Below are 23,874 nucleotides of genomic sequence, written 5' to 3'. Positions count from 1 at the left end.
ATATAGTAATAAATGGTACATTTCTATTTAATTCTGATGAGTATATGACTGAATTTATATATAGTCATATATAGTAATAAATGGTACATTTCTATTTAATTCTGATGAGTATATGACTGAATTTATATATAGTCATATATAGTAATAAATGGTACATTTCTATTTAATTCTGATGAGTATATGACTGAATTTATATATAGTCATATATAGTAATAAATGGTACATTTCTATTTAATTCTGATGAGTATTTGACTGAATTTATATATAGTCATATAGTAATAAATGGTACATTTCTATTAATTCTGATGAGTATATGACTGAATTTATATATAGTCATATATAGTAATAAATGGTACATTTCTATTTAATTCTGATGAGTATTTGACTGAATTTATATATAGTCATATATAGTAATAAATGGTACATTTCTATTTAATTCTGATGAGTATATGACTGAATTTATATATAGTCATATATAGTAATAAATGGTACATTTCTATTTAATTCTGATGAGTATATGACTGAATTTATATATAGTCATATATAGTAATAAATGGTACATTTCTATTTAATTCTGATGAGTATTTGACTGAATTTATATATAGTCATATATAGTAATAAATGGTACATTTCTATTTAATTCTGATGAGTATATGACTGAATTTATATATAGTCATATATAGTAATAAATGGTACATTTCTATTTAATTCTGATGAGTATATGACTGAATTTATATATAGTCATATATAGTAATAAATGGTACATTTCTATTTAATTCTGATGAGTATATGACTGAATTTATATATAGTCATATATAGTAATAAATGGTACATTTCTATTTAATTCTGATGAGTATATGACTGAATTATATATAGTCATATATAGTAATAAATGGTACATTTCTATTTAATTCTGATGAGTATATGACTGAATTTATATATAGTCATATATAGTAATAAATGGTACATTTCTATTTAATTCTGATGAGTATATGACTGAATTTATATATAGTCATATATAGTAATAAATGGTACATTTCTATTTAATTCTGATGAGTATATGACTGAATTTATATATAGTCATATATAGTAATAAATGGTACATTTCTATTTAATTCTGATGAGTATATGACTGAATTTATATATAGTCATATAGTAATAAATGGTACATTTCTATTTAATTCTGATGAGTATATGACTGAATTTATATATAGTCATATATAGTAATAAATGGTACATTTCTATTTAATTCTGATGAGTATATGACTGAATTTATATATAGTCATATATAGTAATAAATGGTACATTTCTATTTAATTCTGATGAGTATATGACTGAATTTATATATAGTCATATATAGTAATAAATGGTACATTCTATTTAATTCTGATGAGTATATGACTGAATTTATATATAGTCATATATAGTAATAAATGGTACATTTCTATTTAATTCTGATGAGTATATGACTGAATTTATATATAGTCATATATAGTAATAAATGGTACATTTCTATTTAATTCTGATGAGTATATGACTGAATTTATATATAGTCATATATAGTAATAAATGGTACATTTCTATTTAATTCTGATGAGTATATGACTGAATTTATATATAGTCATATATAGTAATAAATGGTACATTTCTATTTAATTCTGATGAGTATATGACTGAATTTATATATAGTCATATATAGTAATAAATGGTACATTTCTATTAATTCTGATGAGTATATGACTGAATTTATATATAGTCATATATAGTAATAAATGGTACATTTCTATTTACTTTGATGAGTATATGATGAATTTATATATAGTCATATATAGTAATAAATGGTACATTTCTATTTAATTCTGATGAGTATATGACTGAATTTATATATAGTCATATATAGTAATAAATGGTACATTTCTATTTAATTCTGATGAGTATATGACTGAATTTATATATAGTCATATATAATAATAAATGGTACATTTCTATTTAATTCTGATGAGTATATGACTGAATTTATATATAGTCATATATAATAATAAATGGTACATTTCTATTTAATTCTGATGAGTATTTGAAACAGATCTCTAATAAAGACCTCAGCCTGTTTATCAGGTGACCAGCAGGTGTCGTTGTACCACACTGAAAGACATCTACACACCTTAAAATTAAAAGGTGAGATTCGATAACAAACCACCACTTGATGTTTTGTACGTTTTCTTAATTATGTTTGGTTTTTTAATTTTTCTTTTATGTTTGGGAATATTTTATAGTTTTAGTTTATCGCTATCACGTGTTCGGTGTTTCCGCTTGAACAGGAAGTGATTCTTCTTCGTCCTTTTTATATGTGGAACGTGTCTGTTGCGTTGCTAATTGATAAAGTTCCCAAATGTGGTGAGTCCCATTAATTTAGCACATAGACTATCGAAAATTCACGTCAAGTGCCACTATGTCATGTGTTATTGTTGTAAACAAACCGTTTGTATAAATGTTAGTTCACTTCCGTAACTAGGCTCACTAGCTACGTTAGCCCGCTAGCAGTTTTAGCAAACTTTCTGTTCAACGAAACACAAGCTAATGCTATGCTAACTGTGTCTAGCTAGTTTTGAATGAAGGCGGACAGGTGGCAGCTGTAGACTGTTTCACGGTTATAAGTTCTGAGAAAGTCACCGACAGAAGGTTCATTTGTGTCCGTTTGTTGTGCTGTAGTCATCTGTTAGCTGCTGTACTGGCCTGCTGCTATTTTAACAGGTCAGTACAAGAAGGTAAAGAGTCGGAGTCAATGGAGCGAATAGTACGTAGCATTAAATCGGTTTAAATATGTAACGCAGGTCACATGGTTTTGAACTCTAACCTTTCATTTAGGCTCAGGAGGCTTGTTTGTGAAGCCGTTTTAACAACAAAACACTAGAAATATGTTCTTTCCGACATTAAAAGAAGGTTGTGTTGACCTGTCGCTGTCCCTGAATTGTGGCTTCACCATCTTAATTCTCATTAAATAACAGGTTCTTAAGTTTTCAGGTGTTTCTCAAAGCAATAGCCAGATGCACACATGAACACTGGAGCAGTTTTGCTTGTATCTGCTTATAATAGGTCCTTGTGTCGCTGACCTCTAAGACTCCTTCCTAATGCACATTAATGTCATTGAAGTGATGAAACAGAACATGAAGATGTTTCATGTTTACCTGCTGTCACGTGTCTTGCAGTTTTTACACCATTTCACGTTTTGAAATAAACATTTTTCATGTTTAAATTTGTGATAAAAATTCAAATCTATGTTCTCTTCCTCTATCAGAGCGTCTGCCTGTCTGTATTTCATTCGGCTGGTTGAACGATGGCGAGTCCAGAGCTCTTACTGGACTCCAGTATTCGGTTGTGGGTGGTTCTGCCCATCGTCTTCATCACCTTCTTTGTTGGGATCATCCGTCACTACGTCACCCAGCTGCTCCACAGCGACAAGAAGGTCGACCTTGAGCAGGTTTCTGACAGGTGAGAGGAAGTTCGCCAAGAGCGAGACACTTTAATCTTTTTAAGTTTATTCTTTAACATATTCAGTTTATTTTTCATTGAGTGATGTTTGTGCAGTGTAGTAACAATGGAGCAGAATCACTTTGAGGATAAGTCTGGAGAGTTTTCTATATTTTTATTATCTTTAACAAATCTCATACAGAGACTCAATCTAACAGTTGGTTGCATTAACACTGTGTAACATGTGTGAATCCAGTCCCTGATTTAGCTCATTCCTCTGTGCTGCAGACCTCCATTGTTCAGGGAATATCAAAAACACATCATCGAGCCACTGTTACTGTGAGAGAACATTAAATGAACATTTTAGTTAGTTGCTGCCTTAAAATGACCTGACATAACTCTGACAAGTTTCAGTTGTACTCTTCTAACTTTTCTGACCATTATTTGTGATGATAACATGTATTTGAAGAGTCAGTCTTGCGTTGTCTCTTAATGTGACATTGATGATGTCTGTGTTCAGCCAGGTGCTCCTGCGCAGCCGCATCCTCAGAGAAAATGGGAAATACATTCCTCGACAGGTAAACATATATGTAGATGTTCATGTTTGTGAATGACAATGTGACAGCAGTGTTTAACATGTAGTTACTGGTTAAATACTAAATATATAGTTAGTTGTATACAGGATGTTTTGTTAAACACATATGTTTTGGAAACTGTATCTGTAAGAGTCAAAATCAGGCTGGTGCCTGTGTTATTTATAATGAAAACTTTAATTATCATGATCCAGGAACTTAACAGACCGGGTTTCTATATCTACTCAAGTAAAATGTAAATACGTGAATTTTACTTGTCATGTTTTGATGTTGCTACTTAGTACACTGTAAAATCTATGAACTTCTCAGAGGAAGATGATTTATAGACTTTTGAAACAAGAACATTGTTGGCGTAGATGTTTTATTCAAGAGAATGAATAAATTAGACAGGACGTCATGCCATGCTGGGCTGTCTCGGAGTTAACTGCACATGAATGAAATGTGTTAAAAGATACTGATCATGTATGGAGCTCTCTTAATGTCTAATTTACCAGTTTTCACTGTCACCTGCTCACTTTGCAAGAATTCTGCTGAATCCATATCAGCCATGATGCGTAAAATAAGACGCAGAATATGTTACTTGTAGTACAACATTTATTACAATTACTTTTTGAGATCTTATTATAGTAAAATAAATCTGTAGCTCTGTGACTTTGTTGGCTTGTGGTTGAGCAGAGGCTGCTCTTATAATCCACAGTCAGTCAACTGGTTAGTTCAGGTGTGTGTCGTTTTAAACTTGATTGTGGAAACAGCTCTGTGAAGCTCTCAGTGTGAGTGTCTGTGACTTTATAAAGAAAAAGTTCTTGACAATGTGTTTTCACTGTTTTAGTCTTTTGCCATGAGGAAACATTATTTCAACAACGCTGAGACCGGATTCTTCAAGAAGGTCAAGAGGAAGGTCGTCCCCAAGAACCCCATGACAGGTACTGGGGTGTGTTTGTTTCGATTCCCTTCTTTGTGAAGGATGACTGCTGCTGTAAACGGCAAGAAAACAACTGTGTGTTTGTTTCAGACACCAGCATGTTGACAGACATGATGAAGGGAAACCTGACCAACGTGCTGCCCATGATTCTGATTGGTGGATGGATCAACTGGGCTTTCTCTGGATTCGTCATAAGTGAGTTCTGCTGCTGTCAGTCACCATCGTTGTTTCACTGCTCATTAATCTAGTTTAATTAGTGGTAGTGAAAGTTCAGTCAGTGGGACTGAGGTGGAGTCAGTGATCGTAAATACTTGGCATTCAAGTCATCATCTCATCCAAAGTGATGGTTGTTTTTGTGGTGATGCAGCCAAGGTGCCGTTCCCTCTGACGCTGAGGTTCAAGCCGATGTTACAGAGAGGGGTAGACCTGCTGTCACTGGACGCTTCCTGGTAAATATCAGACACAGTGCTCAGTGCAGTCACTATAGCATGAGCAACACCAACAGGGGTCTGTTCTTATCTGTACCATGTAAAACGCTGTTTTTCAGGGTGAGTTCAGCTTCCTGGTATTTCCTCAATGTGTTTGGACTGAGGAGCATGTACACCCTCATACTGGGACAGGACAACGGTGAGTTTCAGTTCAGTTCAGGATTTAACAGTTTAAAACATCTGGTATAAGGTGACATGTCTTATGGGTAATGACCTGGAAAACAACGCTGATACAGAACCAAATTAAAGTTGTGTCAGTCGTGCTGCTTTGGAACTTGTAAATGATTATTAACGTTTAAAAAAGACACAAACATGTAGAGTTTATCACAGACACAGCAGAACTGAGCAGCTGCAGACCTGTTTAGTGTCACATTACATTAGTTCACTCATCACACTTCGTTCTGTGGATTTTCACTAATTATTAGTGTTGTTGACTTATAGCTGCTGATCAGTCACGGGTCATGCAGGAGCAGATGACAGGTGCTGCCATGGCGATGCCTCCTGATCCCAACAAGGCTTTTAAGGTGACAGTTCTCTTCTTTTTTATTTTATTTAACATCAGATCTTTTAATTATTTTATTCCAAAATTGTCACGTTTAGTGCTGCGTCTCATCGTGTGTTTAAATTCACTTGTTCCAGAGTGAGTGGGAGGCACTGGAGATTGTGGAACACAAGTGGGCTCTGGAGAATGTGGAGGAGGAGCTGATGTCCAAAGACCTCAACTTTGGAGCCTTCTTCAGCCAGGACGTCAAGTCTAATATGTTCCAGAACTGAGAGTTCCCGAATGTCTGGGAAAAGGTTCTGAAGGTCCAGGAACACAGTTCACACAAATTCTGGAACTAAACCAATGAAGCTGCATCTGGAATCAGTCTGTGCTTCACCTTCAGCGTTTTATGAGCCTCAAATGTGTAAATGTTCTTTCATCAACATGTTGCTACAGAGGAACAAAAGTTAGACTGTTTGTAATAGAGGAGATGAGAGTTGGTGAAGGTGCAGAACAATCATTCAGAGTCTGAAGTTTCACTTTGTTGCTCACCTATAACTAATCATGAGAGTGTGGTTGATTCCATCGTCTTAAACTCAACAAGTCTTTTCACTGTTCCAGACGGCAGCATTCAGTTTCTCTTACTGTTTTAAACGATCTAGATCGGGGGTAGCCAACCCTGATCCTGTGGAGCCTCTGTCCCATTTGTTTTCCAACTCTCTCTGCTTCACCCACTGCTGGTTACCTGGGTCAGGTGTGTTCAGGCCGGTTGGAAAACAAGCCGGACAGTGGCTCTCGAGGACCAGGATTGGCCTCCTCTAGTAGGTGAACAGGTCTTTTTAAGCTCCAGAACTTTTCCCAGATGTTTCGGTAAACCAGCGGATTCTGCAGCAGACGAGTCGTCTCAGGAACGAGTTTCTGTTGAGCTCGATGCAGGAAACGGAAGCAGCGTTTAACGAGGATCAAACATTCAGAGGAGCTTGAAGCCACAGCAGCAGCACGTTTTGCATTTCCTTTTCTACACTGTTCATCCAATTCAAAGCGGGTTAAATAAAAGGTGGAATCACAACTAACTGGACTTCCCTCGTCTGTTGTGCAGCACTGCAGCAGCTGGTAAGCTGGTAAGACACGAGTTTCACTGGTGATGGGTGTCTTCTCTACACATATGTACCAAGTGCACAGGGTGGATAAAAATGTTTTTAACTTGAATTATTCCTCAAAAATGTGAACTTGAAAGAAGAAGTAGCCATTTACTGGATTAGCAGCTGGTTAGTTAGAATATATTGTAGCCATTGGTGCTGCCCATGAAGTGACTTCTCCTAAAGCAGTGGCAGCAATGAAGGACAAAATCTATTATTGTTGGGTGTAAAAATGTCTGTAATACTGATACTGAGGCTGCAACAGTCTAGGTGGATTTCTTTCAAAGCTAAAGTCTTTTCAGTTAAAACAAATCTGTTGGATAAAAAAATAAGTTCTGTCAGACAACTAACTAAAAACCACCTGGTGCAGAAAGTATGTGAGAAAACTAAGTGTAGAAACTCTTGATAATACTCATCCTTTTATTCATATCAAAAGATTGAAAGTACAATAAAATATTTTCATCTGATATTTGACAGGGAAGACCAAAGAAAGAAATCACCAGGCGTCCCTCCTGCCCGACCCAGGAATGATAATATTAATACATTTCTTACAATACAAAAATACTGTACACAGAGCCGCATTAAAAATTAGCAAGTACTCGCGCTGACTGCAGAGAGAAAACTTCGCCTGCGTCCGTCTCTCTGCATCAGACTGGGGGAAAAAATGAGACGGCTTACCTGTCATTCTGTCAAATAATTTTAAGCCTGAATACAAATTCTCTATAAATATGAAAAATAAACATCTCAGTATCCTGCACCTGTCGGTAAAATCAGGAAACAAAAACCTGGAGTCGTTCCACAGCTAAAATTATTCAATTAAAAAAAATAAATACCAGAAGAAAACAACCTAAATATACAAAACGATTCAGTTCTGATCCCTGGCAGCTTTGTTAAATGATCCGATTACCCATGATCCCCCCCTGAACATTACAGTAACTAATTTGCCACAAACAGAGGTTTTGTCTGCAGAAGATTCAAGTTTACCATCACCTGTAGACTATAAACAGGACTGATTTTAATATTTGTTAAGTTTTAGAATAATTGTTTGAAAGAAGGATTTGAAATCACACAGTGATGGAGCCCAACGCAACAACCTAGAAATGAACATACGAGTGTTTCACTCGCTTTAGGGTCAAAGAGTGACTTGGGCTTGGAGAGTGACATCGGAATAACTACAGAACTTTAATGAACTGCTTAAAATATAACATAAAAATAATCAATTTGAACGTATAAAAGCTAAAACAGGAGAATAAATCAGTGTTAGACACTAAAAGTAAAGTCTGTTAAACACACACGGTCCAAAGTAACAGTGTTTACTCGACATGGTGCGATCTCAGAACTGTTTGACCATTTTCAAATATGAACACGAACAGGTTTTTCCTGCTGTGATTGTTCCTCCACGTCTGTAAGTAAAATCCACAGTCCTGCTTTTGTGTATTTAAATTTATCTGAAGACAGAACGAGGCTTCATCCATCTACATTAGTCACATTTTTAGTAGAAGATTCTGATTTTGTGGTTTTTCTTCCAGTGCTCAGCCTTTAGGAACCAGGAGATGAGGAATGAGATTATAGGTTTCCTCCGGTGATCTAAAATCCGATCTTTGAATTTATATTCAGTCATTTTTAACATGTCTTACAGTTATTACCTGGAAGGTTTTAATTATTTTTTATTTAACTGTTGATTAATCTGTTGAGTTTTTATTGATAACAGCTCTTTGAAACTAGTCTGTAATTACTCCGATGGCACCCTCCACGCTGACGTCAGTAAGTAAAGCAGAACTCCTCCTTTCACAGCAGACTACCTGAGTATCTGGGTTTTCATCCCCACACACCACAGACAAGACTTTTACCAGTAACGTGAGCGTTGAGGAGATTCGAGATGCATCGTGCAGATGTTCTCGCTGTTGATTTAGTAACTGGGCAAAAACTAGTAATTTGAGGAAAGTATTTAAGAAGTCCAGCTGTGGTGAAAAAGAACAAAACTAAATTACCGTGAAGTAGAATTAACTAAACTAGAGGAGTTCATTTAGTCCGTTTCCATGGTGAGGTAGGAGGTGGCGCCCAACTCTGCATCATCATCGTTGCAGGAAGTGATGTCACTGGCAGGCTCGGTGGAGGAGGCGGGGCTTGTGATAGGGGAGGGCAGAGTTGGTTTTCTGAGCTTGTCTTGTCGGTGGTAGAACAAGACGTAGGCAGCGTTGGTCTGCAGGAGACGAGAAGACAGTGAGCTGGAGAAGCTCCAGAAAATCTAGAGTATCTCATCATGAAGAACCTTCAGGTTTGGATCAATTAGATTTGAAAAAATGAGGTGTCACGTTGAGAACCGTCACAGACGGAGTGCTGGAACATTGAAGTATGAAACTGGACCTGGACCAGGTCTCTAGTCTGAACAGCTGCATGAGAGACATACTGACCACGATCTGGTCCTCGCTGGCGTAGGTCACCTTGCTGTCGTCAAAGTAATACCACTGACCGTTGTCCTTGTTCCTCGCGTAGCTGGTGTCTGGAGGAACAAACACAAGGAGCAGTGAGATTAAAAGTCTAAAGGACAGTTGGAACTAGTGAAACACTGAACGCGAGTTGGGAAGCGTCTTACAGTGCCCGTCTCTGAGGCCTCCGTAGTGATTGGATACAGCGATGAGGTCATAGCGGCTCGGAGGCTCCTCTCTCGATCGATTTTTCCTCAGGAGGCAGCCGGAGAAGTCGAGGTCTCTGCAGAAACAACACGAGCACAACGTCACCAATCGTTAGCTCTACCTGTTCATCCTGTTTAGAATAAACTCTAATCATCCCGTCTTTGCACTGTGGGAGGAAACTCAGCCGTGAGTGTGCGTACCTGAGGGGAAACTCTACGATGCTGTCAAGTTTCTCTCTGGTGAACTTTGTGTAGGAGAACCTCTTGAGGTGGATGATGAGAACCTCCGGCAGAGACCAGAGATCCAGCTTCTTAGTGGCCAGTTGGTGCTTTTTACACACCGGACAGTACCTGAAAACACAGGTAAACACCCATCACCACACTCAACGTTTCTGTGTGTGTGTGTGTGTGTGTGTGTGTGTGTGTGTGTGTGTGTGTGTGTGTGTGTGTTACCAGGGGTTCTCCTCCTCCAGTGTTTCCACAGTGGTGAACAGCTCGATACACTCTTGCAGCTGAACTGTCGTCTGCTGCTGAGGAACCTCCATGCTGCTGTGTTTCATGTATTTCTGACACAGGAGGAGAAAGAAGATACAGAGGAGGAAACGGAACACGTTAAACTCGTGTGTGCGTGTTTTCTAAAGGTTACCAGGTGAATACAAAGCTAAACTCTAGTCTTATCCAAACTACTTATGGATAATTAATTATTACCGATAACCTCAGCAGTTACATCATCACAACAGGTGAAACGTGTGTTAGCTGTAAGTGTCCCAGTGCTGGATACAGTGACTGTCGTTATGTTTAGATCAATGACTGAATGAAGTTTTGGATTTTTTCTTTTTTTTAATCTGTTATCACTGTTTGTAACGTTTATTTCTTCCAGACAAATGTCTTAATATTGTCATTATTGACTGGTGTCCAGTCCATAGTCAGGAGTGATCTACAAACGTGTTTCTCAGTTAATCGAGCACCAATAACATGGACGTCCTTGTGAACATTTTCTGCCTTTATAGTGCATCAATAAAAAGTTCACACGTCTAATTAACCAGAGGAATTCTTTTAAAATCATAATCATGGAGAAACACAAAGATCCAAACTCTAAATAGGCCTACGTCACATGATAACAACCTGAACATGTTTTAGACTCGTATGGTTTTTGTTTGTGTGGACGTTCACTGTTTGGTAAAACGCACTAAACCACAGACTGCCTCCATCTTTGTTTCCAGCTAATGACGCTGACCTCAGCCTCGTTTTCATTGTAGAATCTCTTCTTCATTTCAGGGTCCCAGTCTATGGCCACATAAGGCTGAGCTGCAGAGAGAAAAGTGCTGCAGTTAGTATTGAAGCTCTGAACTGACTGAATAACCACTTCCTGACGTGAGACCTGGTTAACAACAGTAGAATTATTCCTTTGTTGTGTGTGCGTGTCACACTTACAGCTGAAGGACACGGCGCTCCCTCCCTCTCCCACGCCCCTCTCGGTCGTCCCGTTCGAGTTGACTGCCTGGATGGTGAAGAGAGTCTTCCTCCTCTTTCGACACGCCCTCCTCTTGGCAGGCTGCTCATTGGCTGGCGGGCTGGGAGAACACGCCTCCTCCTGTTTGTCTTCTTCGTTTTCTTCTTCGGTGGTCTCGCACGGCTGCTGGGTTTGCTCTGCTGCTGGTCCTGAGCTGGTGTCCGTCACCCTGCTCGAGTCCAAGGGATTCACATTATCAGTGCAGTTGGCGTTGGCACCGCCCAGGGGCTCAGTCTGGTCCAGGGACCTGCTAGTGGTCTCTGTGTCTCCGTGGTCCTGTGATGGCTGCGTGTGGTTGAGATCGGCGTGGGGCTCTGTGCTAGTGTCTGATAGGCTGTTTGCCAAACCATCACCGCAGCAGGATTGAGTCTGAGAGGGCCCGGCTTTCTCTGCATCCTCGTGGTCCTCGTCTGATAAAACAACAGAACCAGTGAGGGAAGGTGAGGACAGATGTAACTGTCGATTCATATCAAACATTCATTTGTTTTCAGTTTTATACACAATAGAATTGATAGAAGTGCTGCATCATCACGTGACTGAACTACACCAACAAGCAGCTTTCTCTGTTTTAATAAGGAGCGTTTCATGAGGGAAGTTACGACAAATGTTTCCCCGCAGCATCAGTACTGAAACTGAGCCTTCACATGTGGACGACACAATAAATACTGCAAAACAGAGAAGCAGCAAATATTTAGAGCAGAAAGTTGGAAAGTGAAGTTTCTGATGTTTTTCTGTTTGTGACTGAACAGGAGAGAAGTGAGATGATTCCTGTTACATCATTGAAATAAACACTCCATTATGAGTGATAACAAAATACCGTCACTGATGCCATTGGTCTGAGTTTTGTACAGTTCCTCTTCATCCTCATCTTCCTCCTCCTCCTCCTCCTCTAACTCCTCAGAGGGATCTGGAGGCCTCACGTAGCGTCTGCTCACACACAAACAGACACGATGCAAGAGAAAGTCGTTTGTTTCCTGTTAAGTTGTCACTTTTTAATAAAACTGGTTTAGACACTGTATGTGGAAAGTGGCAGGAAAAAATGTGAACCTTTTGGAATTTCATGGTTTCCATGCACTAATCTGTCATTTCACATACTGTTTCTTGCCACTGTGTGTGTATGGTTTGCTCACGCCAGTCTCTGCAGGAACAGGTTGTAGAGCTCCTCGTGGCTGCAGCTGCTGCGGGGCACACTGAGCAGCAACGGGTGTCCAAACAGCGACGTGCCGTACGAGCTGCTTCCCGAGCCGTAGTCTCTGTAGTGAGAGCGCTCCCTCAGGTAGAGTGCCAGCAGAACGTGCTCCTCCTGCTCCTCCTTCTGCACGCTCAGCTCGTATCTGAACAAACACCAGCAAAGAGTTTCACACATTAAGTCCCCTTCACGCAGCTCAAACTGACAAATAAATGGTTAAAAGGTTGTTTTCTTACACAAAGATGTCGTCTCTGTCCAGAATGCAGCTCAGAGATTCGTCAGCGTTGTAGATTTTATAGAACCGATGGTTGAAGACATCAGCTACCACCATCTGAAACCAACATCTCATCAGTCTCCACAGTTGGTGTTAGCTCAAAATAAGGGTTTAAAGGAGGAGATAAAAACACAATCACAGATAATCTGTTACTGAGCTTTAGAGTTCAAGCTGTTGCTGAATTCCCTCTTTGTCCAATCAACTGCTCAAAACCAAAAAACCTGTTTTTCTTGTAGAAATTATTGACAATGTGAACATCACAAAAGTTCTGAGTTTGTTTTCTGTCCTTCAACTAATTGTTGTAGCACACACACACACACACACACACACACACACACACACACACACACACACACACACACACACACACATACGAACTCTGACCTGTGAGGGAGGTACGTTGGTCATCTCTGACAGAGCAGAGCAGAGGTCAGACACTTTTCCCGCTTTAGGAACCACAACACGATGCTGCAGAAAGAAACAGAAAACATTTTAATTTTATTTTTATTTCTGACCAAAAGAGGAAAACGTGCAGTTAAAAGATAAAACTCAGAGTTTAACTTCAGAAACGTCCACAAACACCAAAACACTCATTTCTGCATTAATGTGATGTATGAACAGTTACCTGTACGGGTTTGGCGTAGGGATCTAGAGAGACGAAGAACACCTCCATGACACGCTCTTTGCTGACAGGAAGTGGGACGCTCAGGTAGCAGAAAGGGTCAAAGGTCACAGAGACCTTGTGGCACTCAGGACAGACCAGCGTGGACTTGAAGAGGCCGTGGAACGTATCAACGATCACTGAGTCGTTCCGCCGGCGGTGGTTCCGCCACGCCTCCTCCGCCACTTCCTGCAGAGAACAATGTTAAACAGACCTCACACTAGAAGACGTTTTGTTTGAGTGGAAATCAAGCTGAACACGTTATGGCCCGAGGTGTGAGTGTGAGCAGCTCACCTGGTCTGGTCGCCCCTCGGCGTCCCGTAGTTCGATGTACTCTTTGTTTTTGACTCTATTCAGGTCTTCGTGCAGGCCGTCCAGCAGGAAGGAGAGCAGCTCCTGACTGTCGTGCTGCTGGTAACCCAGAAACTGGGACGCAAAGTGACCCACCTTCGTCTGCGCACACACAGAAACACACACACCAGTCAGGACACTAATATACAGCAGACCCCTTTTATAGTAACTGAGGCTGAAGCATCAGATGCATCAGTAAAGATAAGAAGAAACCCGACTCGTTAACGTGTCACATACAGTGTCATAATCTAATCGCATCGCTGCCTCTGTGGAGCCGTGTGAGATTTACTGTAAACCTGGTTATCAGGTGACGTCAGCATTTACGACCTGCAGTCGAATCTCTGTTTTATGACGTCTGGCAACATATGACATACAGTGAAAAGTCTGGACATACAATCTGCTCCAGTGGGGTTTCTTTATTTTTATTTTTTCCGACATTGATACTAAATTGATGACAGTAGGAATATGGATTTATGTAGTGGACATAATTAAAGCTAAACCACTGAAGGAGAAGGTGACTGGAGTGTAGTTCCTGGGTATGTATGAAAACAGGACAAAGCTTAATCAGCACGTTGTCTCAGTTTTGGGTCCCCGTCCTCAAAACCTGCAGCAAACATGTTTGAACATTTCCTGCATATGTCACCAATCAGTGATTCAGAGAGAGAAAAAGGTCTGATGAGACTTTTCTTAATAGAAAGCATCAGCATTTGAATATTGTGTTCAGCTCTCAGTTTTGTGGAATCCCCTCCACAAATCAGGAGTCTCTGTGGTTTGGAGTTCAGTTTCACTCGTCTGTTCCTGTTTCAACTGACATCTGAAAACATCATGTAGAAGTGTTGCTAGTGTTGAGGCCACATATTAGTACACACTTAGTATTTAGAGCAGTGGAGTTAACTAGTCCACATTTTAGAACAAATCAACAATTTGAAGGCTCGGGACACCTGTGTCTTTAATCAGCAGCTTGTAGGCTTCACACTTTGGTACCTTGAAGACACGCGGCACCACAGAGTAGTGCCTCCCAGACCACATCTGTTTGATGACGTCTGCGTAGGCCTCGGCGATCTCTCCCTTCATCCCGAGAGGGTTGGTGAAGTTCAGCTCCTCCAGGTAGGAGCTGCGCAGAAAGTACTCCGTCAGGGGAGGAGTGTTACTCAGACACTGTGGGGACAGAGAGACTGGAGTTGGAACCAAATTTGTACCATTTCATAAAGAACCAGGAACTTGTTAAGAAAGCACAAGAAGAACACAGCACTTAGAGGGTCACATCTGTCAAGATGAATAAATAATAAATAAATGTAAATGTGTGTGTTCAGACCTGCAGAGCAGAGTTCATGAAGCAGGTGTTTCCCAGGTTGGTGAGACCACAGACTCCCGGCTGTCCTCTGTACGAGTCCTGGTCCTCCACCGAGTTCCTCCTGAAAAACCACAACAGACGTCAGCAGCAGATTCAGGTCAGACTCAGGGATCAGGAGAGGTCAGCGTTTACTGAACATTAACATGAGAAACAGGAGGAGGAACTGGAAACTGGGGAGCAGCAGCACTAGTGAGAACATTACACACTGTTCATACACACTCTATAAACTAGTACATTTCTTTCTTATTTAGATCTTTCCCCCATGTATTTTCTCGATTGCTGATCTTTAAGTGTTTGGAAAGTTATTAATTTATCAATCTATTGTGGTTTTATTGGTCTTGTAGCAGCAAACTCAAAATACAAAAAACAAAGACCAGAGCATGCAGAGAACAGAAAGAAAAAGCAAGACGGGAGAGGCTTTCAGAGAAAACAAAACCGAAAGCACTGCGAGGATGATGAACAATGAGACAGGTAGAACCAGGAGAGTCCCCCACGCAGGAAGAGGCAGGAAGGGAGCAGCGGAGGAAGCACGACACAAGAACGAAAACAGAGAAAGGAAAATAAAGACACAGACGGTGAAATACTGAAACAAGCAAGAATTAAAAGCCAATGTGAGTTTACTTACATGATTTGTGGTCTGGAACTCGGCCAGGTGCCATCAGCATTCCTCGTCTCCATAATCACCGTCTGACACACACACACACACACACACACACACACACACACACACAGTGGCTTGTTGAAGCTTATCTTGTAGGTGGACAGGTTGTTTTCATAGGAGACTTTTTGCTAAGAGGAGGTTAGTGGTGGTAAAGAGACGTTTACTGAGTGGCAGAAAGGAAACCTTCACGAGGAAAGAATCCACCTCGATCGATCCACAGTTCAGCTCCAGTGACATTATATTTGTGGTGTTGAGTTTGTCCTCACCATCCCTGAGCTCAAGCAGGCGTCCAGCACACTCATGTGGACGTTCCTCAGACGCTCACAGCTGCTGTCCGAACTCTTCATCCACAGTCGGCACTCGGAGCCCGGAGGCACAGAGAAGCCCTGACACATGGCCCTCTGGATCGACTCTGCACACAAACACACGTCATGTCGACTACGAGAGTCTTAGTGAGTCTCACTCCACCACTGTGGCCCAGACTCAAACAGCTCAACAGGTTTTCAAAGGGCTAAGATGACATTTTTTGCACTGTGTTGATCCTGCAATTTGTGATAAGCTCGCAGTCATACGGCTCAAAACAACAACAGAATACCTGTAACTGATGGAACAAACGTGCAACAAGTCTCAAGTGATACATGTTTCAGTACAGTTGGATCTGAGGCTCACTGAAAACTCACAGCTTCAGCAGAGATTTTAAAATTTCTAATGATTTCTAGCTTGGGTTCTTATCCAAACCTAGATTAGATAAGAACACAAGCTGTTCAATGATGTCACAGCAATAAGTACAGAGACAAACTCACGTATGGTGTCGGCGCGGCTGAACTGTGCAGTGATCACATTCTCCATGTTGCTGTGGAGACAGAGGAAGATCTCAACAGGGTACACCTCCACCTTCAGCGTGCTGGGCAGGTCCACCACCTGATACATAGGGAAACATACACATAGACAAAAATCACCAGCTGCTCACGGCACAAACTCCACTGAGGGGGTGTATGTGGCACCTGCTGCTGGTACCTTGCGTTCCAATGGAGGCTGACCGTCCACAATGCCGTACCAGGCCAGCAGCTTGTGCCATGCCTCAGCTGGGACCAACACAAAGTCCTCGTTCTCCACCAGACGCTCCTTCAGGTGATACGAGTCCAGATCTGAAACCAGGAGGCTGATTATTGATGTTTGTAAAAGAAAGAAGAACGTAACAAATAAAGAACGAAAAGCTGCACGAATCTGATTCTGTTTGCAAAATATCTGACAGTCAAAATAAAACAGCACGTGTCTCATGTCATTAAGCTAAAGTCTGAAAAAGAAAAACAGAAATCAGAGCAGAGGACAGAAAACCGTGATGAGAGGTCCCTGTGAGGTGAGGTGTAGTGCAGCGGTAACTGACCTTCAAACAGCTCGCTGTTGTCGATCTGGCCGGGAAAAGATGACGAGTTCTGATCTCCGTTCTCCACAAACTCCTTCCACTGTTCAAACCAACGACGCTCCATCACGTACCTGCAACACACAAACACACTATTATTACTGAAATACTCTAAAGGAAGTACTCCTAACCTGCAATAACTGTTTCTACACCTGAAAAACTACAGTGAAGTCCACTTTCCTTGATCATTTATAGCATTTGTTTACATCAGTTAACAGGTGAGAAAAAGAAAACTACATTTCTATATGACTTTATGATTAAGTTGTCACATATATTTAATGATTTTCACACATTCTTAGTGAAATAAATAGGACTTTTATCTTCTACAATATTACAACTAATTCAAAATGAGCAAAAATCACTGTTTGAGAGATACTGAGAGATAAAAGACTCGATCAGCCCGATATTAATTATTTACAAAGTTTCATAATAACTGTATTAAGCGTGGGGCAAAGCCAATAACAGAGGAGGAAGTAAAACTGAACACAGATCAATAACACACTAACTAATAAATCTGACACCTCAGCAGCACCTGTCCGTAAATTCTGCCGATGGAAAATACAAAAGCTTCAATTTCACTCACAGCCCGTACTGTGTCATAGATTTAATTTGAAATAGACAGTTATGATTTTTAAAGACTGAAACTTCTCATTTACAAAGGTTTTCAGGCTCAGTTCTGGGCAGAAGCTCAATAATCTTGGGTCTAGTGTCAAGTTTCTCAAATTCCTGACAAGCTCCATGAGACTAAAAGTGTGTGTGAGCCGTCATCTTCACGTTCTGGAGGTTCTAAGTTCTTCAGTGTTGTCTTGGCTGTTTGCTTTGGGCGTCGTACTGAAAGACGTCAGCCCGGTCTCAGGCCTCCTGCACTCTCCGTATTTGCCAACGTCAGATTCTCACTTGTGACCAGTCTCTGCTGATGTGTATTTTATCACGGATGACTTTTTGTTTTATGAATTACTTTACGATATTTGTTTTGAAAGGTGCTATATAATTAAAGTTTGCTTGATTTCTGACAGAGAGCACAACAGAGTTTTAAGTTTGGGATTTTTAATCTTTTATCATTTTTATAATGTCTAACAACTACCATTTAAGTTATAAAGAACCAATATGAGTAATTCAATAGTCTTTCTTCAAGCAACAGACCAAAACCCAAAGTAACCAGCAAGGATTTATTCCTGTTCAAAGTACTATACCGAACCCTCAGCAGTCTGTTAGTCCACCTCAGAATAACATGACTGAACACAGGTCAGTGCTCCACACAGCAAGGGCTCCAAACAATAACATGAGATGAGATGATCAAATCTCATCTCTGTCCACAAATTGAAATTGAAATTGAAACAAAGAGATAAGATAGCACATAAAAAAGCATGGACAATAAAATGTATAAATGATCCTTGAGCTTTACTCCCATCCAGGTCAACGATCAACAGCAACATTAACAAGTGAATCTAGGATACCTCGATCCGAAACTCTGATCACACTGTAAAACAAAAGTGAAGAATCCTGCTCTACGCTTTGATTTATGAAAGTGTCAGTGAACAGAAACTAAATCCAAGTGAAGCAGAAACCTGCAAAGTCACTGTGCTGCAGAATCCAGCTGATCAGTTCAGTCCAAACACTGCCGCTTCAGTTTCAGCTGCTTTTTCATCTCATGTTGACAGAAAATAATCAGACTTTAAAGGAAAAAAAATGCTGATTATTTTCTTAATTTCAGTGTCAATAAGCAGCAACATAATTAATGGCGTCCTAACACGACAACTTCAAATGTGTATTTTATCTGATTAGTCCAAATCATATTCCATTTAAAACCTAAAAAGCATGAAACCATAACTAAGGAGGTGGAGTAATCAAATGGTTATTTCAGTCAAAACTCACCAAAACAATTATCAAGCTGCCAGCTCAAGGTTTAAGTCTTGATCTTCATAAAACTTACCTTTGTATATTCACAACATATTTACTTGTGCTAACTTGAGGTAACACTGATGCGATTACATTACTTGTATTGTTCTGTGATAAAAACAATCTTATGCCTCAAGCATTACTGATTTCACAGTTGAGACTCAATATGAAAATATGAAGACTGTTTCTACTTTTTAAACACATAGTAGTGAGATTACTGTAAACACATCTGCACCGTCTATTAGGGTGATCTGTATATTAGAACTATAACTACATCTAACCACTAAAGCATATTGCTTGTAAATGAAAAGCTAGTTGGCAGTAAAGCTGCAGATTGTGTGTTTTCTGGCTGAATGAATGAATTATAATTATATTATACATTAATTAAAAGATGAACAAACAGTGGATTTGATGCTTCTTTAAAACTGTAAACACTGAGTTTCCTACACAGGGCTGATGGTGCTGCTCACACTCTAATACACTATCACACCTGCTAAAACATTTGTAACACTGCTGTTTACAACAGGAAATAAACTAGATTTACGGTGTTTTAATAGTTCCTAAAGCTTTGTGGGGAAAACTTTTCAGGAACCGTAAACCAGAAAACTCACTAACTCAGCTGAAAATGAAAATATTAGCTTTTTACCAGCCGAACCTGAACGTCTCACTACAGCTGGTTGTCAGGCTAACATTAGCAGCTGCGGCTAACAGTCAGTTTACCGTGTGTCTGTTCAGCATGAGCACAGCAACAGCGACTAACAACCGACAACAAGTCGTTAAACTGTCCCAACAAACTCACAGCGACACACAAACGACGCGACTCTGCCGTTAAGCCTGCTAATAACCGTTAGGTAACGTTAGCCGTGTGATGCTAGCAGCTAGCCCGTCCCTGTCCCTGTGTGTGTGTGTGTGTGTGCGGGCGGACTCTCACCAACTGTCCCCAGCTCGGAGCTCACACTCCCGCAGCAGAGACTCGATCTCCCGCCGCTGGGTCTCCAGGCCCGGAGGCTCCGCGGCAGAACAGCGGCTGTTGGCCGTCATGATGCTAATCAATCACTCATAAATGTCGGAACTGTTGCTGATATGAACTGAATCCAGGAAACGAAAGCAGCGAGTCGACCGCCGCTCAGAGCCGTGTTTGCGGAAATAGGAAGTGGTTCTGACTCGGGTGATGACGACTTCCGGCGGCAGCCCCGCCCTTCATGCTCGTCTCTGACAACACGTTATAAAGAGGAGACTGAGAACAGCTGGTGACACATGGATCACATTAGACAAGTCAGAGAGCCGTGCTGGGTTTACACACGCTGTAGATTTATACAGAGTATTTACAAAAATGGCACCAACATTATGATCTTTGAAGAGAAGAACCAAATCTGTGCAGACAAATGCACAGGTGCATGCAAACCACTCACAGATTTGAGTGCTGACATGCTTGTGCAAAATAACTGGCTGTTTGGATTTTGTTCAGTTTACAGTTGTATGATTAATGTAAATTACAATAGCAGCTGAATATGAATTAGAACACACTACACGTTTATACGAGGACTTTTCTGAAGAACAACTTCAGGTCCAGTCTGTCTGTACACTATGTATATGCTCTATGATTTGCTTTATGTACAACAGTACTCCACTAGGAAACTCATTTGTCTGAGTTACAAAATAAATCTATTTTAAACACTATCAAACTTAGTGATGTACAACATTGTAAACGAGAACTTTTCATTTGGGACTTTCCCAAATTTTTAACATGGAGATCAAGACGTGACAGGATGGTGACTTATGGTTGTTCAACAAAAATCCTAAAAACTGTACAACAAACAAAAACACTTTTCTCCAAAGAGACATAATCCCTGTACTCTGAAAGGTCAGCAGAAAGGGTTTGGTCTTTTCAAAGTAAACTTCACTTTCCTGCGAACTATCTGGTAAAATTACCAAAAAATATAAATAAATAAAAAAATTTCACAAAATAAGTCGGGCAAAGCTGTTGTTGGGTTGTAACCAGAGGGCAGTGAACTGCACAGAGGCTGGGTGGTTACTGCCACAGCCATAAAACTAGCACGTATATTTGTGACAACAGAGTTCAGGAGTATTTCATAGATGTTTTCAGGGCAAGTGAATCTCATACCTGAGTGTAGCCAGTGTTGCTGACCTGCAGTGACATGCAGTGGAGACTGAGCTGGCAAGACCTGAATCACCATTTCCTGTCCACTGAGAGACCGACGGACACATAGTCTACACAGAGGTCACTAGAGGTCGCCGCTGCATCAGTTTTTTCTCTGTTTACCCTGCAGCATCTCACTCTTTGCATGTTAATTTCTAAGACGTCATATACGTTGAGAGTAGACACATTTTTTCCTCCACTACATCAGGATTTGTTTTTTAGATATGAGACTTAACAAAACATAAAGAGGTTCTAGTGACCTTTGCTATTTTTGAAACAAATACATTAACACAGAAAGTTAAACACAAAGGATGTTGTGAGTAGCTTTTGCTTTTTATAATTAAGTTTGGACTTATGGGAAAATGTGTAGATTTTCCTGTGGATGGCAGGAACATGTCCCTACTAGTATTTAGTGAGAACTAAATATTGGTAGCTATTTTGGCAAACTTGTTTTCACTATCTTTGAAGTGAAGTCAGTAAGTTGTCAGGGAAGTCAGTCCATCCCTCAAGCGTGGGCGATCTGATCTTCATCTCTGTCAAGAGTAGAAGATCAGATTAATGCAGAAAACCACACAATTTCAAAAGGTTCACATACGTTTTCTTAAAAGTATATTGTCTGAATGGTTTCTCTTATGCCAACATTTACGTGGAAGGACCACATAAGTCTAGTGGATGCAAACATCAAGTTCACCAGGGACGGGCGGGTCTTCCTGGACTATGTTGTCATCACTAACCAGTACCGGCTGTTTGACTTCCACCAACCACTGCAACACAAACTAGAAGTTTTCAGGACTCTAAAGCAAAAGGTGGAAAACATCTCCACCTAGAAACCAAAAGAAAGAAGACAGACAGGCCTTAAGGCCTGTGGGCACCCTAAGGGGGGGGGGTTCAACAAAACAGTGTCCAGATCCAGTAGAAGCACAAAGAACTGGTCTGAGGGTCTTCGAAATGTCATATATATGTCATTATATTCTTGGTCTGATGTCACACATATTGTTAGGTGAAGTCTCCATGTAACATAGACACATAGTCAGAAGCCCTAAGCTTGAGGTGAAGGTGTGTTTGCATGCTGAGCTCTACATTGGAATTATAATTATAATCAGTTGTCATACATGAGGACGACTCAGCACAGGACTAGCAACACTTCAGCATCAGAATCAGCCGTTTAGGACGATGATGTAGACATCGTGGTTAGAGGAGGTGGTAGGAGAGCAGTGTGGGGGACGTCCTACATGTTCAAGTGCAGAACCCCTCCTTCAACAAACAGGGAGGGTCTCAGATACAACCTGTCTCCACATTATCAGGCTGCTTTATCAAATTACCAAGCACAGCACCCTATGACCTCCTTAAAAACATTTGTTTAGTTGGAACTTCAATGCTTTTCAATGATTTGTTGCAGTTCTTACTTTTTATTTTGAAGAGAATGTGATATATGTTAAACCCACAATTACTGACTTGAATAAAAATGATTATTTTCACCACCCAGGGTATCTGTGTTTTCATAGTAACGATCAGTAAGACCTGCTGACAATAAGAGGAAAACAATTCAAGTTGTGGTTAGTTAAAAATGCTGTGGAGCAACTGAACCACATTAACCCCTTTAACGTTTTTTTTCTGTTATTGCTTCACTTATTGAATTTTCTAGATCAATGTTGCACAAGCAAGATTTGAGAAACTTGAACATATGTTTGGCACTAGTAGGCTGCAAAGAGCTGCTCACAGGCCTGCTTGACTTATCCAGACTTAATAAGAACAAAAAGAAAACTCAATCAGTTCCCAAAACGGTCAATTGAAAAATTTAAGATTGTAGATGTAAACTACACGATGGATAAATGGACAACTGTCCTGGAACCACACAAGCTGCAGTGGCTCTAAACTCATATTAAATGTGTGATACAGGCAAAATGTGACTGGATCAGGTTGATGAGGATAACTTCATGTACTGGATTACACAGTGGCTTTCCAATCACACAGCTGTTTAGACAGGAATGTACAGTACACAATTAATTTATTTATAAAACTGGTATAGGCTGAAGTACAACACCAGAGTAGATAATTATGCACTTATCATATTTACAAAGTCAATGTTAAGTGTTAAGTACAAAATCAGTAAAAAACTGAATGGAGTCAGGTGCAAGTCCAATATCTGACATAACAGATTAAAGTCCAGTGTCTTTCTATCCTTTATATTTTAATTTCATGTCGACTCTGCCTCTGTAAAGTATCAGTCTTTCATCATATATTTGTTTTTCATCCCCACACTCTGTTATATCTTCTCATCTCTTCTTCTTTTTATCTCTTTCCCCTCTTAGCTTCCTGTCTGCTCATAGCCGTCAACCGCCCTTCCTCTTTTCTGCATCCACACTTTTTCTTGTTTCTTATCTCTCCATCCTCACTCAGCGTCCCATTAACACACAGATGACAGTATAAACGCTCCCTGTGTCATTAGTGGATGAATTTAAGTGTTGCACTAGTGGCTCTACAGTGAATTGTTTTCCATCCCTGCTCTGAATTGTCATAGAAACTAATGAGGGAACTTCACAGGGAGCCGCTGGAGTCAACAGTGCTGCATCTGCTGTGCTTCATTCAGACTCCCCAGTCGAGTTCATTCAGTCATTCCGCCTTTATTGTCCATAAGGGAAATTTGGTTGGCAGACAG

The 23,874-nt window shown here is 40.2% G+C and overlaps 2 protein-coding genes across 2 annotated transcripts; one reads left to right on the top strand and one right to left on the bottom strand.

Annotated features, from left to right (window-relative positions):
- The first annotated feature begins 2,315 nt into the window (after positions 1-2,315).
- On the top strand, positions 2,316-7,028 carry zgc:86609 (TMCO1/EMC3 family protein). The gene is made up of 9 exons (XM_026368218.1): positions 2,316-2,394; positions 3,296-3,489; positions 3,989-4,046; positions 4,891-4,984; positions 5,074-5,178; positions 5,351-5,432; positions 5,531-5,610; positions 5,913-5,995; positions 6,111-7,028. Exons 2-9 carry the CDS (start codon positions 3,335-3,337, stop codon positions 6,243-6,245), a joined length of 792 nt encoding a protein of 263 aa, XP_026224003.1. The 5' UTR covers positions 2,316-2,394; positions 3,296-3,334; the 3' UTR covers positions 6,246-7,028.
- Positions 7,029-7,500: 472 nt separating this feature from the next.
- On the bottom strand, positions 7,501-20,095 carry usp11 (ubiquitin specific peptidase 11). The gene is made up of 21 exons (XM_026368164.1): positions 19,986-20,095; positions 17,120-17,229; positions 16,750-16,880; positions 16,536-16,653; positions 15,999-16,144; positions 15,697-15,758; positions 15,033-15,132; positions 14,702-14,875; positions 13,661-13,819; positions 13,331-13,555; positions 13,090-13,173; positions 12,668-12,762; positions 12,373-12,576; positions 12,060-12,169; positions 11,164-11,652; positions 10,967-11,037; positions 10,183-10,295; positions 9,931-10,080; positions 9,691-9,806; positions 9,509-9,597; positions 7,501-9,297 (listed from the first exon to the last, which is right to left on the bottom strand). Exons 1-21 carry the CDS (start codon positions 20,093-20,095, stop codon positions 9,121-9,123), a joined length of 3,033 nt encoding a protein of 1,010 aa, XP_026223949.1. The 3' UTR covers positions 7,501-9,120.
- Between the last annotated feature and the right edge of the window lie 3,779 nt (positions 20,096-23,874).

The sequence above is a fragment of the Anabas testudineus genome, chromosome 7 (assembly GCF_900324465.2).
Source record: "Anabas testudineus chromosome 7, fAnaTes1.2, whole genome shotgun sequence".
Classification (NCBI taxonomy): domain Eukaryota; kingdom Metazoa; phylum Chordata; class Actinopteri; order Anabantiformes; family Anabantidae; genus Anabas; species Anabas testudineus.
Note: the sequence above shows the minus strand (reverse complement) of the source record. Positions and strands in the feature narration are given on the sequence as shown.

Coding starts and splice junctions, on each gene's coding strand:
- zgc:86609 (XM_026368218.1), top strand. CDS start 3,335: ATGGCGAGTCCAGAGCTCTTACTGGACTCCAGTATTCGGTTGTGGGTG. Junction 5,433..5,530: donor CTGTCACTGGACGCTTCCTG/GTAAATATCAGA, acceptor GCTGTTTTTCAG/GGTGAGTTCAGCTTCCTGGT. Junction 5,611..5,912: donor CATACTGGGACAGGACAACG/GTGAGTTTCAGT, acceptor GTTGACTTATAG/CTGCTGATCAGTCACGGGTC.
- usp11 (XM_026368164.1), bottom strand. CDS start 20,095: ATGACGGCCAACAGCCGCTGTTCTGCCGCGGAGCCTCCGGGCCTGGAG. Junction 16,145..16,535: donor CAGCCGCGCCGACACCATAC/GTGAGTTTGTCT, acceptor GTTTGTGTGCAG/AGTCGATCCAGAGGGCCATG. Junction 11,653..12,059: donor GACCAATGGCATCAGTGACG/GTATTTTGTTAT, acceptor TTGTTTTATCAG/ACGAGGACCACGAGGATGCA.